Below are 17089 nucleotides of genomic sequence, written 5' to 3'. Positions count from 1 at the left end.
TTGAGGGTGGGCCATGCATTTCAATCCTTTGAAGTCTAAGAGATACAAGTTTTGGAGCTTTGGAAACCAACCTTCTTTGAAATGCAATTGTTCATTAAATTATTTTTAGAAAAAAGTTTGTACTGACATGGCTCCATATCTTAGGCTTAACCTAATATTTAATAGCAAAGAAGTGAATTTAAGAGAAACACACTATTAAAAAGGCTTACTTGTTTTACGAGACTGACCTATTGATTCTGTGAGTGATGGGGCTACTCATTACAAGACTGGCCTCAATTTCTTAAATAGCTTCTCAAAATCTTCTTCCGAAAGAGATGAAAGATATTTACTCTCTATTTGTCTCTTTATAGCTGATATGTACTTGTGGAATGTGTTTGGTGACATTCTCCCAGTTCTCATTTGTTATCATGCAATAAACCTCCTTCAACATCATACGAAATACAACTTTCTTTAGGTTATTGAGATGCTCAATTTCTATTGGAATCTCCTTCAACAATGGGCATGGTCCAATATACAGCACTGTCAAACTAGGCATTGCACCTTTCTCTATCATCACGCATTTCAATCCTTCGAAGTCGTAGAGATACAAGTATTGGAGCTTTGGAAACCAACCTTCTTTGAAATGCAATTGTTCATCACAGTTCTCCACAGTGAGAAAAAGCTTCAATAAGTTAGGCAAAGTTTGAAGGATTGTCATTGAATCATTGGTTGATCCTTTCAAATACAAATCTAATCCAGTTAGGTTTTGAAGTTTAGAAATCCAAACTGGTAGAATTTCAATGAACATCCCTCCAAAACCAAATCGCTGAAGACATAAAGGAGGAGAAGCCAAGGATTGTATATCAAAAGGCTCTTCTCCCTTTGTAAACACTGATACAGTCAAACCTTCAAGGTTTTCCATATTTTGGATAATAGCAAACAAATCCTTCACATCTCTTTTTTTAACCCCAATGCCCAACTTTCTCGTCTGCCTCAGTTTCGTAAGCTCTTCAAGTACTTTAGTGTTTGCCTGCACATACCGTAGCTGCTGCGACTCTGTTAAAGCCCCAAAACCTTCCTGTATAATTGCTCCGTAAGAACCTTTGTTGTCACACCGTTTTGCAATTAGACAGCGCAATTTTTTCAAATTCTTGATCTCAATTAGAAGCTCAATTACAAAAGTCCACTTCAAATCAAGAGTCTCTAAGTTGAGAAGCATGCCCATGGACTTGGGAAGTTCTTTAACTTTTGTATTTTTCAAACTTAAGTAGTGCAAATGGAAGAGCTTTCCCACTCCATCAGGAAGACAATCCAAAGGGGCATTTTCAAAATCAAGTATCTTTAAAAGCTTGAAATCAACAACAAATGTAGTCATGAAAGACTCAGGCAATTTGTCTACATTGAAAAGACAATTGGATCGGATCTTTGAATTTTTTATGCTTTCTAAAACACCATTAGTGCAGTTGTGTGTTGAAATACGCTGAGTTTTACTGAAGTGGCTGAAGTTTTCTTCATCAAAGAAAAGACCAAAATCACATGCCCCCATCTTTCTGGGAATGATCTCATACATCAAATTATGAACTCTACAACTTTTAGCTCGTCTATAAGCTTTTCTTTTTGAAACTTGAACTAAGCATCTATCAATAAGTTCTTTCAAGTATTCTTCAGCATCATGCTCAGATGGAAGGTGGTTGTTGCATTGGACAAAGCCTTCAGCTATCCAAAGGCAAATTAGTCTACCAAATTTAATTTCGTAGCCTTCTGGAAACACACCAAAGTATAAGAGACATTGCTTGAGATGGTGAGGGAGATTATAATAACCTTTAGACAAAACTCTCTTGCAATCACTAAGACGGGAATTAGTGCTTAATTTTGAGCCCAAACTATCTAGTAAATTTTCCCATTCAGAAACAATCTTGTTTTTTCTTGAGAGAAGCCCACCCATCGCAGATATTGCTAGAGGAAGACCTCCACATTTTCCAACGATCCGTTTCAATAATTCCGTCAAGTTTGGAGGACAACAGCCGTCAGAGCCTAATGCCTTTCTACAAAAAAGTTCCCATCCCTCCTCTAAAGACAAGGGTTCAAGCATGTGAACATGAACTATTGACAATGGTACGAATTCAGCAATTGCGTTATTCCGTGTCGTTAGCATTACTCTACTATTTTTTTGGTTATCAAGTAACGCATGCTCTACATCTCTCCAAAATTCAATTTTCCACACGTCATCAAACACAATCATGTAACACTTGTCCGGTAAGTGTTCCCTCAACATCATGATCAAATCCTTCTCTTCCATTTTGTCTGCCTTGGTCCTCTTAGCTGTCTCTTGTCAAGTGATGATTTGATATCTTCAATCTCAATGGCAATCCTATGGCGCAGTTTGAGTTCATTTGTGAAACAACACATTTTCTGAAGGAAACGAATGAGACCACTGCCACGAGGAAGTTTTGCATCCTTCAACACGTCATCAAGAACATCTTCAATGTAATAAGCTTGTTCCCTCACTTGTTTTCTCCTTCTTCTTCGGCTGCTGCTCTCGCGTCTACATCCTTGAGGAAAGATTTGATGCTCTCCAATTCACTTTTGATGCTTTCAACTTCTTTCTTTGCACTTCCCAACAACTTGGTTTCTTGGACAAGCAAAGAACCCCAAGGTTTCTGTAGCAAAGTTCACTGTAAACTCTGCCATATCTGATAACCTTTTTCTTGATCACTCCATTGTTAAGATGTTTGCTCATGGATACATTGTTGTGCGTACATCAAAAATTTGTTTTAGGAAACCAGTGTGTATGTACAGATACAAATATGGGTATTTTTGTTTTAAGTACTTTTGTTAACAAATGTAATTCTATAAGTGCACTCGGCTTTATCTTATCTGTATGAAAAGTGAAAACATTAATTTTATATATAATTAATTTTATGTAAAAAGCAGATCGATAGAAAAAACAAACTAAACCCATTGAAACAGAGTAAAACAGGGGAGATGTTTATTTATAGGTAGACAACAAGGATGACCATAACAGTAGCTACAGCAACCACATTTCAAAGTAGATATTACACAGAAAGTTTAAGAAAACTCTCCGTCCTACAACATTGAAATTACAACAAGAAAACATTGACAATAGATATTGCATGCTGATAACAAGCAATACTACACCATTATTGACGACACTACACACATGAATTATAAGCAATACAAAACCTTTATTACAAGAAAAAGCCATAGTCATCCTGGGTGACCACCAGAAAAGATAGATTCATTAACATCATACTTCATCTATTCATGACAATAGAAGATTTACATCCGTCAATTAAATTAATTCATAGGATAAGTAAAAAAAAAAAAAAAAAGTAAAAAAAAGAAAAAAAAACTGATAATTTCGTTTGCAGTTGCAACGGGCAATTTCTGGTAACTAGAGACCTTTTTGGCGTGTCACAGTAACAAAATTGATATTAAAATGATCGTTAAACAGAAAAAATGATTGCGTTTGACTGGGATCTGACTAAGAAAGTGCGGCCACCCGAACTTTCTTCGTCAGGTCTCGAACAAATGTTGCATATATTGCTAAACATAATTGTAGATATAGATAGATCGTTAAAATTGATTATTTTGATACCAATATTGTTACCTAATATCGCCAAAACAAATTCCAGCGACGAATCCACGAGTGTTGATACCGGATTCTAACAGCTGAAACTTAATCAAAATTTAAGAGACCCAATCTCCTTCAACAATGGGCATGGCCCAATCTCCAGCTCTGTAAGACTAGGCATTGCACCTTTCTCTATCATCATGCATTTCAATCCTTTGAAGTCGTACAGACACAACTGTTGGAGCTTTGGAAACCAACCGTGTTTGAAATGCTATCGTTCATCACAATCATCCACAGAGAGAATAAGCAAAGATAAATTAGTGTCATGGAATCATTGGTAGATCGAACCAAATCCAATTCTAATCTGGTTAGGTTTTGAAGGTTAGAAATCCAAACTGGTAGAATTTCAATAAACATCCCTACCAAACCAAATCGCCGCAGACATGAAGGAGGAGAAGCCAATGATTGTATAGCAAGAGGCTCTTTTCCACTTCTAAACGCTGATACAAACAAACCTTCAAAGTTTTTCATATTCTGGACAAACAAAAGGTTTTTAAGAGAGATACAGAAATTTCCAGAATTGCAATTTTATTGGTAACCTTCATCATACAATCCAATTCACGAATTTGTTTTATACTAGATATGAGTCCACGTTGGCAGTACGTGTGACTCTTGCAGATTAATAACTACAATTGATTCAAAAGAAACACAAAATTAAAGTGTTTCAGCCGTTGATTTAGGAACTACGACTTTGACCCAAAAATGAATAAAAATCCAGCAACTTTGATCTGAACCGACAGCTCTTGATTTGGAAATCCATGTGACTTGCAATATTAAAAGATCTCAGCCATTCAACATTCGATCAACAAACACAAAACTCAGATTTGCAGGCCGTCGGATTTCTGCAAGAACAGAGAAGAGAAGAAGAAGAAGACGGAAAACCCTTGCTTCGATCTGCGTTGTTCGAGTTTTCGCCCTTTTTAATATGTAATAGAAACGACACCGTTGGAAGAGCTAACGTCCATGTAACGGAACGTAACGGAACTTGTATCTTTGTCGTTAACAGCCGCTTACTCTTTTTAGACAATAGCACTAGGAATATTTTCCAGAATCCAGAACAGAACTCTTTCAAATTGCCGCTGAACCAGATGTTAAAGCTCAAATCTCCAAACTTTTTTCTTCTGATTTTTCAGTTGTACCCTTATCTCTGATCGTTGCTTCACTAACAATTTTCATCCATTTCAATCCTTTGAAGTTGTAAAGATACAAATTTTGAAACTTGTACATCAGATCGTGGACTTTACAACTTTCAGGTCGTCCAGAAGCCTTTCTCTTTGCAACTTGAACCAAATTTCTGCCAATAAGTTCTGTCAAGTATTCTTCGGCAATATGCTATGATGGGAGATGGTGGCTGTATTGGACAAATCCTTCCGCTTTTTGCAAATGAACTCATCAGATCATGGACTCTACAAGTTTTAGCTCCTACAAACATCCAAGCTTCTTTTAGTAAGCTCTTTCTTGATCACTCCATGGTTAATATGTTTGCTCATGGATACAGTGTTGTGTGTACATCTAGAAAAAGCCAGATATCCTTATGGGTTCTCCAATTTTCTTTTACATCATTTTTCCAGGTGTGATTTTCTTTTTCCTCATGCCACGAGATTAAAAAAAATATATTATAAAATTGATTTTATGTAAAAGCAGGTTCATAGAAAAAACCAACTAAATCCATTGAAACAAGGAAAAACAGGGGAGATTTTTTTTATAGACAGAAAACAACGATGACCACAACGCAGCAACAACAACCACATTTCAATGTAGATATTACACAGAAAATTTAAGAAAACTCCCCGTCCAACAACATGGAAATTATAAGAAAACATTGACAGTAGATATTGCATGCTGAGAACAAGCAATGCTACACCATTATTGATGACACTACACACATGAATTACAAGCAATACAGAACCTTTATTACAAGAACAAGCCATAGTCATCCTGGGTGATCACCGGAAAAGATGGATTCATCAGCAACATTCTTCATCTGCTCATGACAATAGAAGATTTACATCAGTCAGCAAAATAATTCATACGATAAGTTAAAAAAAAAAAAAAAAAAAAACTGATAATTTTGTTTCTAATGGCAGCAGACGATTTCCAGTAACAAGAGACTTTTTTGGCGTGCTGCAACAAAATTGATATTAAATGATCATCTATAACCGATCTATCTGCCTATATAACTGTAAATTGGAAAAATGACTACGTTTAGCTAGAATCTGATCGAGAAAGTACGGCCATCGGAACTTTCTTGGTCAGATCCCAGCCAAACGTTGACTATATTGCTAAAACTAATTGTAGAGATAGATCATTAAAAGTGAATTATTTTGATACAAATATTGTTACCCAATATCGCCAAAACAAATTCCAGCAATGGACCTGGAGCTGTCGGTATCGGATTCCGACAGCAAGAACTTAATCAATTAATTAAGTAATTTTTTTTAAAATGTTTTCAATAAAATAAATTATAGGAGTATTTTTATTTATGATAATAAAATAAAATGTATTTATAAAAAAAAAATTCAGATAATTAATGATTAATTACAAGTACTACCAGATTAGAATGATGCTAATCCAACTATTAAATTATTTAAAAAAAAAGTTTATTTGTTTACTCATAAAAAAAACTGCAATATTTAATAGCAGAGAAGTGAATTTAAGAGAAACACACTATTTAAAAGGCTTACTTGTTTTAGGAGACTGACTTGTTGATTCGGTAATGGGGCTATTCGTTACTCGGGCTTAATTTCTTCAATAGCTCCTCAAAATCTTCTGCCAAAAGAGATGACAAATATTTACTAGTGAGAAAATAGTATTTACCTCTTTTTGTCGGTGTATAGCTGACATGTATTTGTGGAATGTGTTTAGTGACATTCTCCCAGTTCTCCTTTTTTATCATGCAATAAACCTCCTTCAACATCATACGAAATGAAAGCAACTTTAGGTTATTGAGATGCTCAATTCCAGTTGGAATCTCCTTCAACAATGGGCATGGTCCAATATACAGCTCTATAAGAGTAGGCATTGCACCATTCTCTATCATCATGCATTTCAATCCTTTGAAGTCATAGAGATACAAGCATTGGAGTTTTGGAAACCAACCTTCTTTGAAATGCAATTGTTCATCAGAGTCACGCACAAAGAACATAAGCACCAATAAATTAGGCAGAGCTTGAAGGATTGTCATGGAATCATTGGTAGATCCAATCAAATCCAATTGTAATCTGATTAGATTGTGAAGTTTAGAAATCCAAACTGGTAGAATTTCAATAAACACCCCTCTCCAATCAAATCGCTGAAGACATAAAGGAGGAGAAGCCAAAGATTGTATATCAAGAGGCTCTTCTCCACTTGTCAACACTTTTACACTCAAAACTTCAAGCTTTTCCATATTCTGGACAATTACAAACAAATCCTTCACATCTCTATTTGCGACGCTAATGCCCAGCTTTCTTAACTACCTCAGTTTCTTAAGCTCTTCAAGTACTTCAGTGTTTCCATGCACATACCGTAGCTGCTGCAACTCTGTTAAAGACCCAAAACCTTCGTGTATTTTTGCTTTATCTCCGTAAGGACCTTTGTTGTCAAAGAGTCGTACAATTAGACAATGCAATTTTTTCAGATTCTTGATCTCAATTGGGAGCTCAATCACAAAAGTCCACTTCAAATCAAGAGTCTCTAAGTTGACAAGCATGCCTATGGACTTGGGAAGTTCTTTAACTTTTGTATTTTTCAAACTTAAGTAGTGCAAATGGAAGAGCTTTCCCACTCCATCAGGAAGAAAATCCAAAGGGGCATTTTCAAAATCAAGTATCTTTAAGAGCTTGAAATCAGCAACAAATGTAGTCATGAAAGACTCGGACAATTTGTCAATATTGAAATGACAAATGGAACGGATCTTTGAATTTTTTATGCTCTCTAAAACACCATTAGCACATTTGTGTATTGAAATACGCCGAGTTTTACTAAAGTGACTCAAGTCTTTTTCATCAAAGAAATGACAAAAATCACATTCCTTCATCTTTTTGTGAATGATCTCGTACATCAGATCATGAACTCTGCAACTTCTAGCTCGTCCAGAAGCTTTTCTCCTTGAAACTTGAACCAAGCTTCTATCAATAAGTTCTTTCAGGTATTCTTCTGCAACATGCTCAGATGGAAGATGGTTGTTGCATTGGACAAAGCCTTCAGCTATCCAAAGGCGAATTAGCCTCCCAAATCTAATTTCGCACCCTTCTGGAAACACACCAAAGTATAAGAGACATGGCTTGAGATGGTGAGGAAGATCATAATAACCTTCAGACAAAACTCTCTTGCAATCACTAAGATGGGAATTAGTGCTTAATTTTGAGCCCAAGCTACCTAGTATATTTTCCCATTCAGGAGCAATCTTGTTTTTTCTTGAGAGAAGCCCACCTATCGCAACAATTGCTAGAGGTAGACCTCCACATTTTCCAACAATACGTTCCGATAATTTCGTCAAGTTTGGAGGACAACAACCGTCAGAGCCAAATGCCTTTCTGCAAAAAAGTTCCCATCCCTGCTCTGAAGACAAGGGTTCAAGCATGTGAACATGAACTATTGACAACGGTATGAATTCAGCAACTGCGTTATTCCGTGTCGTTAGCATTACTCTACTATTTTTTTGGTTATCAAGCAAAGCATGCTCTACATCTCTCCAAAATTCAATTTTCCACACGTCATCAAACACGATCATGTAACACTTGTCCGTTAAGTGTTCCCTCAACATCATGATCAAATCCTTCTCTTCCATTCCATCTGCCTCCGGTAGAGTGAACCCTGTTGAACGGTAAAGTTCTCGTAAAATTTTCCTTAGTAAATCTTTCTTCAAGTATTCTTTCCCAACTGTGATCCAAGCCTGGCAATCAAAATGCTTCTTCATTGTATCATTCGCATAAATTTTCCCGGCAAGAGTGGTCTTGCCAAGTCCTCCTTCGCCCACAACTGCAACAACTGAACGGTTGGATATTCCACGTACCAACAAACCAATCAACTGGTCTCTAGTAGATTCGATGCCCACAAGTTCAGCGTCTTGGATGAAAAAGGAACCAACTCGAGAGTCGTGCGGTACAACATCTCCTTGATCTATGGTTCTGAATTTATAGTCATCAGCTCTTCTTCGTATATCAGCAAGTGATGATCTGATATCTTTAATCTCAGATGAAGTTCCATGTCGCGCCTTAAGGTCACACACGAAGCAACGCATTTTTCGAAGGAAACCAGTGAGACCTTTGCCACCATGTTCATCATGCTTCGCCTTATTAAGTATGTACTCATCTATGACGTCTTCAATGCGAAAAGCTTGTTCCCTTACTTGTTTTACCCATATACCTACAATGCCTCCATTGCTTTCTTCTTCTTTTTCGACTGCTGCCCTTGTATCTGCATCCCTGAGGAAAGGCCTGATGAATTCCAATTCTCTTTTGATGCTTTCAACTTCTTTCTTTACACTTATCAAGGGCTTGGTTTCTTGGACAAGCAAGGAAGCCAAGGTTTTTTTAGCAAAGTTCACTGTAAACTCTGCCATATCTCATAACCTTTTTCTTGTTCACTCCATATTAATTCTTAAGATGTATGATCTTGCATACAATGTTACTAAAACAGTGGGTTGGACAGAAGTGTGAACACAATTCTTTAGATGTTTTTGTTGACTAGTAAAACTTTTGGGACTCTGTGACTTAGTCGTAAACAGCTGGACTAATTAATAATTAATAAAGTTTGAGAAGACTCTGTTATTGATTAATTTGGTTATGTATGGTTTTAAGCCTATATTACTGTGAAAAAGTTGTATCTACCAAATGTTAAAGGAAAATATGGATAAAAATATATTGAAAACTCAAATGGATTGAATTAATTGATGTGATATAAACTTACACAATAAAATATAACATGATACCAAATAATATAATATAGTTCAATTAATATAACCAAAAAAAAAAAAAAAATTATTAGTCTAATATACATAAAGGAAAATACTCACACTTACTATGCATACCAACTTTTCATCTTGACTAATGTGAAGTGTGATGTGGGGAGTCTCAAGCCGATCATGTCGCATTCTACGTCAGTTGGTATACAGAATCAGTACCCTCTACATGAAATATATATAAAAATATCTATATGATATTACATTGCGATGTTGAGTGACATTGTTAGTGTGCATGCCCAAACTGCATCAAAATACTCTGGACTGAGAAGCAGAATTAGTTTATCAAAGTTGGTTAAGGAAGTTGACGGAGTAGAAGGTTTTTTGTTAATAGAAGTATAATCCCGTTAGTTTACTTAAACTCAACGCTGTCATTTTATTTGAGTTTGAAAAACATAATTTGAAGATTGAACACACAGAGATCAACAATAACAGTATATATTAAATTGAAGGAAGAATTATCTACATCTCCAACTATAGTATATACTAAACTTTGGCCTCTGCGAGCCAAAAAATAACAGTCAACAACGTTTCTGGTAATACCAAATAGCTCTCTATCTTCTCGTTTATACAATGTTTCTTCTTTGTTTATACAATGTTTGATTGTTGTGTTAAGAAAGCAGCGGGTTGGAGAGAAGTGTGAACACAAATATTTTATTCTTTTGTGATCGGACTCATTACTACCAGCGTCTACACACGAAAACTTTATCCTTTATTTTCCACACGCTAATCTCTTTTGTCAAGGTCTGTCAATAAAGAGAATCTAGTTGTTCCCTCTGAGGAAAAAGAGGGCTCAATTTTCTTTCTTCCCTGGAAAAAAGTGATGCTGGGGAATAATTGTCACTATCCTTGAATTTCGTAAAGTGATACTATCGGGTGCACCTTTATCTTCTAATGTAATATGTTATTCAAAATGAAAAACCAACATGATTGTTTCATGAAGGGCACTTGTTTCAATTTGATTAGGAAATGCGTCTTCGAACTCTGTTATTTTCTTGACCTTTTAGTGATGGAGTGTGATACAGATTGGCAATATACCACTGCGAGGATAAGAATGAATTATTTTAATTAAGCTGGTGTTAAGTGACATTGTTGGTGTGCAAGCTCAAACTATATCAAAATACTTCTGGATTGAAGAAGATTGAACACAGGGGTTTTAACACTTGAAATCACAGAGATCATCAATCTGGATTTGTAAATCAACGGTTAGATGGCGGTCATTTTGTGTTTCTTTTGTCAAGTTCACAAGGATTAATCATTTTAAATTAAAAACTCTTCAAGTATGAGGAAGTTGATAAAGAGACTCCCTATAACTTTGTCGTAAACAGCTGGTGTAAAATAGACTTATTAATAAACTAATTAATTTGGCTAAGGTTAGGTATGGTTTTAAGCAAATATTACTTGAAAAAGTTGTAGTGGTTAAACCCTTCACCCTCTGTTACGCAATGGTGGAGATGGGTCCCTTATATCAAATCAGCAAAGCTACTTTATGAATAGTATTTGTTGTATATATATATATATATATATTAGGCCAATAACATTACAGTTTCACTCGTGTGATAATATTATGGGGTTGATATTTTAATAATGTGTTCTATGGAATTTCATGTTACCAAATGCATGTAGAGAACATGATGGCCTATGTTTGTTCCCACAAGGTTCGGGTTCGAGTACCCTCAGGCCTGGGTTCAAGTCCCCACATTGGTAAATGTAGGTAATTATACGACCAAAAGCTATTGTTTCTCACTTCCTAAAAACAGCATTTGTTGCCTTGTTATATATAATTTTGTCCTTAATTATTTACCTAGAAAAGACCAGGTATGCTATTAGGCTATTTTATGTAGATGCAATTTCATAGAAAAAACCAACTAAATCCAGGGAAACAGGGGACTCTTTTTTTTTATTGACAGAAGGTGTTCCAAAAAAGGTTTATACTTTCTTCAAGTTTCAATGGAAGTATCCATGGATACACTGTTTAAGAAACTTTGGAGAGAAGTGTGAACACAATTCCCATACAAATAAACGATTAAATTTCATCAAATTTCATGGTGAGTGGACTACGTATTTACACTGATTTGATTGATATTATTCAAGTTTGTATATAGTAATCTAGATATGATTTAAAAATAAAACGTATGTATTTTAGTTAGACCTTCAATTCCATTAGGGGGGCCGAAAAATGAAATCAAATAAATATATTTTTAATTATAGGAACCTAAGTGTGGACATACATATTATTCACAATTGTTTATTTCAACAACCTGGAATTTGTCTTATCTCTTCTGCAAGTTGATTAATCATACCTAATATCTTATTTTAGTGCTGGCCAGCAGTTGAAGGAGCCTTTTGTTTTCTTTCCTTTGTTTTAATTTTTTCCCCTTCATCCGCTTTAGGCCTTTAGCTACTATAATATAACCATCTGGCATCTACCATTTAGAGCTTAATAATACAAGATCCAGGTCTCCCTGTCCAGCATTTTCCATACCAAACGCTCGCTATTTTAATCCTTGAGCAGGTAGCAGGTCATGGTCATAAGAGATAAGACAAGGTTTCTTTATGCAAGTTGCAGAATTATGGTGTTTAAAAGTGTATGGGAAAAGGATTTTAATTGATAAACAAAGGGAATTAATTAATCTTTGAAGACAAGGACAACAAGCTTATTCCCAGAGGCTACACGGTACAGGTTGGCTCATTTTTCCTTTCAAATTAGTAAGTCTTAAAGGATTTACGATTCTACATTAATTTGTGTACCAATAATTTGATGCTATGAGGAATAAAAAAATGTGGTTTAGCCTTAAGTACTATAACCATCTACCTTATAGTTGTTAAGAAATACACAAGGTCCTCGTTCTCACAAACTAAAATTTCCAATCTTAAAAGAAGAAATTTATCAAACTTAGGTTGATCAGGTTAAAATGTTGGATGCAAAATTTTTAGTCATTTGAGACAAATTTATTTGAGAAGAGGCATTTAATTTATAATTGAGAAAGTGGCAGGTTATGGTACAAGAGATAAGGGAAGATTTCTTAATGCAAATGGCACAATTATGTTGCTCAAAACTCTATGGGGAATGAAAGGATTTTAATTTATAAAGAGAGGAATTTAATTAGTTTGGAAGATCACCATAACAATCTTCTTACCATAGGCTACACATGGCACATTATTCATTTAATAAATTAATTTGTGAGGCCTTTGTTAAAAGAGAACAAAGGAAAACAGGGGACCCTGTTTCTCCAAAGGTGTATACAATACATTTCAAATGTGCACTGCTTTACTAATGTTTAACACAATGATCTTACACCAAGGGCTTGATGAACTGGACGGAGGTGTATCAAGAATCTCATTTCTACTTGTCAATGCAAGTACAACCAATTGCTCAAGGTTTTCCATATTCTCAATTACAGCAAATAAATCTTTCACATCACTATTTTCAAGCTAACGTTCAATTTTCTTAACTGTTTGAACATCGTAAGTTCGTTAAGTATTTCAGAGTTTATCTGTACATGAAGTAGCTTCCGCAACTCTGTTAAAGCCCCAAAGCCCTCTTGTATTTTTGCTCGATCTTGGTAAGGACATCTATTGTCCAACTGTCCAACTATTAGACAACGCAATTTTTTCAGGTTCCTGATCTCGACCGGAAGTTCAACTTGTCCACACAACCAGCCCACTTAAACGAACCTCGCACAGGGGAGTCCATGCAGAATAGAGCAGAAGGCTGACGCAGCCTGCCCATGCATCTGCACGACCTGCCCACGCAACCAGCCCATGCTACCAGCCCAAACAAATGAAGCGCTTTCCCACTCCATCAGGAAGAGAATCCAAAGAGGCATTTTCAAATCAAGTAATTCCTTTACTTGCCTTCTCGAACAAGAAGATGGTACAAATTAGACGGATTAATTTAAACAGTTGGATGCATAGCTTTAATCTACCAAATGTTACTGTAAAGTAGAGGTGTTCAAAAGCAGTTAACCGGTTCCGCTTTTCTAAACAGAACTGGATTTTCGGTTCAGGAAAATCCCCGAACCGAAACCGAACCGGTTTTAGTGAAAACCGATTTTTTGGTTAACTGTTTTAAAAAAAGCGGTTAACCGATTTTGAACCGGTTTTCCCTTCTTTTTTTTATAAAACTTTTTTTTTTTTAAATTTTGTCCTAAATTAAGTTGTAAATATAGACAATACATTGGGAACTAAGAAAAAAAATTTGGGTTGAGATTTTAGATTGAGTGAATTATGAAATTGTTCATCAAATACAGCTGAAATGTGAAGTGCTGCTTGTTTAATGTTTAACCCAGAAAACAGATAGCAGGAAAGGTTACTATCAAGGTCAAGTTGAAGAAAATATCATCTAGAAATTCGAATCCTGGAATTGTGTCTTCGCTTAGGAAAACTTTATCCTTGACCTACTGCTGTAATAACTGAGCGTTCGAATCTTCCATTCAATAACCGATCAATCAATTCGTCTCTAGTTGATTCAATACCCACAACTTCAGTGTCTTCGATAAAAAAAGGAATCAACTCGAGAGTCATGTGGAATGACATTTCTTGTTCCACTGCTTGGTCCGTGATCTGTGGACCTGATGAAGCTATACATTGGTCCTCTTAGCTGTCTCTTGTCAAGTGATGATTTGATATCTTCATTCTCAATGGAAATCCTATGGCGCAGTTTGAGTTCATTTGTGAAACAATACATTTTCTGAAGGAAACGAATGAGACCACTGCCATGAGGAAGTTTTGCATCCTTCAACACGTCATCAATAACATCTTCAATGTAATAAGCTTGTTCCCTCACTTGTTTTCTCCTTCTTCTTCGGCTGCTGCTCTCGCGTCTGCATCCTTGAGGAAAGATTTGACGCTCTCCAATTCACTTTTGATGCTTTCAACTTCTTTCTTTGCACTTCCCAGCTACTTGGTTTCTTGGACAAGCAAAGAACCCCAATGTTTCTATAGCAAAGTTCACTGTAAACTCTGCCATATCTGATAACCTTTTTCTTGATCACTCCATTGTTAAGATGTTTGCTCATGGATACATTGTTGTGCACACATCAAAAATTTGTTTCAGGAAACATGTGGGTATGTACAGATACAAATATGGGTATTTTTGTTTTTAAGTACTTTTGTTAACAAATATAATTCGATAAGTGCACCTGGCTTTATCTTATCTGTATGAAAAGTGAAAACATTATATATAATTAATTTTATGTAAAAAGCAGATTGATAGAAAAAAACAAACTAAACCCATTGAAACAGGGTAAAATAGGGGAGATGTTTATTTATAGGCAGACAACAAGGATGAACATAGCAGTAGCTACAACAACCACATTTCAAAGTAGATATTACACAGAAAGTTTAAGAAAACTCTCCGGCCTACAACATGGAAATTACAAGAAGAAAACATTGACAGTGGATATATATTGCACGCTGATAACAAGCAATACTACACCATTATTGACGACACTACACACATGAATTATAAGCAATACAAAACGTTTATTACAAGAAAAAGCGGTAGTCATCCTGGGTGACCACCAGAAAAGATAGATTTATCAACATCATATATGTTCATGACAATAGAAGATTTATATCCGTCATCTAAATTAATTCATAGGATAAGTAAAAAAAGAAAAAAAAAAACTGATAATTTCGTTTGCAACTACAACGGGCAATTTCTAGTAACTAGAGACTTTTTTGGCGTGTTACAGTAACAAAATTGATATTAAAATGATTATCTCTAAATAATCTATATGTTTATATAATTTTAAACAGGAAAAATGATTGTGTTTGACTGGGATCTGACTAAGAAAGTGCGGCCACCCGAACTTTCTTCGTCAGGTCTCGAACAAATGTTGCATATATTGCTGAACATAATTGTAGACATAGATAGATTGTTAAAATTGAATTATTTTGATACCAATATTGTTACTTAATATCGCCAAAACAAATTCCAGTGACAGACCCGCACTGTCAATACCAGATTCTAGCAACCGAAACTTAATCAATTAATCAAGGTAATTTAAGGAAAAAAAAAAATGTTTTGAAGTCATAGACTAGGCATTGCACCTTTCTCCTTCAACAATGGGCATTGTCCGATATCCAGCTCTGCAAGACTAGGCATTGCACCTTTCTCTATCATCATGCATTTGAATCCTTTGAAGTCGTAGAGACACAAATGTTGGAGTTTTGGAAACCAACCTCGTTTGAAATGCAATTGTTCATCACAATCATCCACAGAGAGAATAAGCAAAGATAAATTAGGCAGAGCTTGAAGGATTATCATGGAATCATTGGTAGATCGAAGCAAATCCAATTCTAATCTGGTTAGGTTTTGAAGGTTAGAAATCCAAACTGGTAGAATTTCAATAAACATCCCTACCAACCCAAATCGCCGAAGACATCAAGGAGGAGAAGCCAAGGATTGTATAGCAAGAGGCTCTTTTCCACTTGTAAACACTGATACAAACAAACCTACAAGGTTTTTCATATTCTGGACAAACACAAGGTTTTTATGAGAGAAACAGAAATTTCCAGAATTGCAATTTTATTGATAACCTTCATCATACAATCCAATTCACGAATTTGTTTGATACTAGACATGAGTCCACGTTGGCAGTAAGTGTGACTCTTACAGATTAATAACTACAATTGATTCAAAAGAAACACAAAATTAAAGTATTTCAGCTGTTGATTTAGGAACTACAACTTACTGATCTTTGACCCAAAAATGAATAAAAGTCCTGCAACTTTGATCTGAACCGACAGCTCTTGATTTGGCAATCCATGTGATTTTCAATATTAAAAGATCTCATCCATTCAACATTCAATCAACAAACACAAAACTCAGATTTGTGCAAGAACAGAGAGGAGAAGAAGAAGGAAAACCCTTGCTTCACTATGTAATGGAAACGACACCGTTGGACTTATGAGAGCTAACGTCCATGTAACGGAACTTGTATCTTTGTCGTTAACAGCCGCTTACTCTTTTTAAACTATAACACTTGGAATATTTTCCAGATTCCAGATTCCAGAACAGAACTCTTTCAAATTGATGCTGAACCAGATGTTAAGCTCAGTTCTCCAAACTGTTTTCTTCTGATTTATCAGTGTACCCTTATCTCTGATTGCTGCTTCACTAACAATCTTCATCCATTTCAATCCTTTGAAGTTGTAAAGATACAAATTTTGAAACTTGTACATCAGATCGTGGACTTGACAACTTTCAGGTCGTCCAGAAGGCTTTCTCTTTGAAACTTGAACCAAATTTCTGTCAAGTATTCTTCGGCAATATGCTCTGATGGGAGGTGGTGGCTGTATTGGACAAATCCTTCATCTTTTTGCAAATAAACTCATCAGATCATGGACTCTACAAGTTTTAGCTCCTACAAACATCCAAGCTTCTTTTAGTAAGCTCTTTCATGTATTCTTCTGCAATGTGTTCAGATGGGAGGTGGTTGTTGTATTGGAAAAAGCTTTCAGCTATCCAGAGGCGAATTAATCTTCCAAATCTAATTTTGCAG

General features: G+C 35.6%; 2 protein-coding genes across 2 annotated transcripts; both read right to left on the bottom strand.

Moving 5' to 3' along the window:
• Nucleotides 1-325: 325 nt before the first annotated feature.
• On the bottom strand, nucleotides 326-2278 carry LOC116142348 (disease resistance protein RPM1-like). Its single transcript, XM_031427774.1, has one exon. It carries the CDS (start codon nucleotides 2276-2278, stop codon nucleotides 326-328), a length of 1953 nt encoding a protein of 650 aa, XP_031283634.1.
• Nucleotides 2279-5305: 3027 nt separating this feature from the next.
• Nucleotides 5306-9222, bottom strand: LOC116142305 (disease resistance protein RPM1-like). Its single transcript, XM_031427734.1, has 2 exons — nucleotides 6319-9222; nucleotides 5306-5618 (listed from the first exon to the last, which is right to left on the bottom strand). The coding sequence occupies exon 1, from the start codon at nucleotides 9177-9179 to the stop codon at nucleotides 7089-7091; it is 2091 nt and encodes a 696-aa protein (XP_031283594.1). The 5' UTR covers nucleotides 9180-9222; the 3' UTR covers nucleotides 5306-5618; nucleotides 6319-7088.
• Nucleotides 9223-17089: the final 7867 nt, after the last annotated feature.

This window comes from Pistacia vera, unplaced genomic scaffold (assembly GCF_008641045.1).
Source record: "Pistacia vera cultivar Batoury unplaced genomic scaffold, PisVer_v2 Contig407, whole genome shotgun sequence".
NCBI classification, from domain to species: domain Eukaryota; kingdom Viridiplantae; phylum Streptophyta; class Magnoliopsida; order Sapindales; family Anacardiaceae; genus Pistacia; species Pistacia vera.
The sequence above is the reverse complement of the archived record's forward strand: the minus strand, read 5'-3'. Positions and strand labels throughout refer to the sequence as shown.

Excerpts from the sequence above, each read along its gene's own strand:
- LOC116142305 (XM_031427734.1), bottom strand. The coding sequence starts at position 9,179 with ATGGCAGAGTTTACAGTGAACTTTGCTAAAAAAACCTTGGCTTCCTTG.
- LOC116142348 (XM_031427774.1), bottom strand. The coding sequence starts at position 2,278 with ATGGAAGAGAAGGATTTGATCATGATGTTGAGGGAACACTTACCGGAC.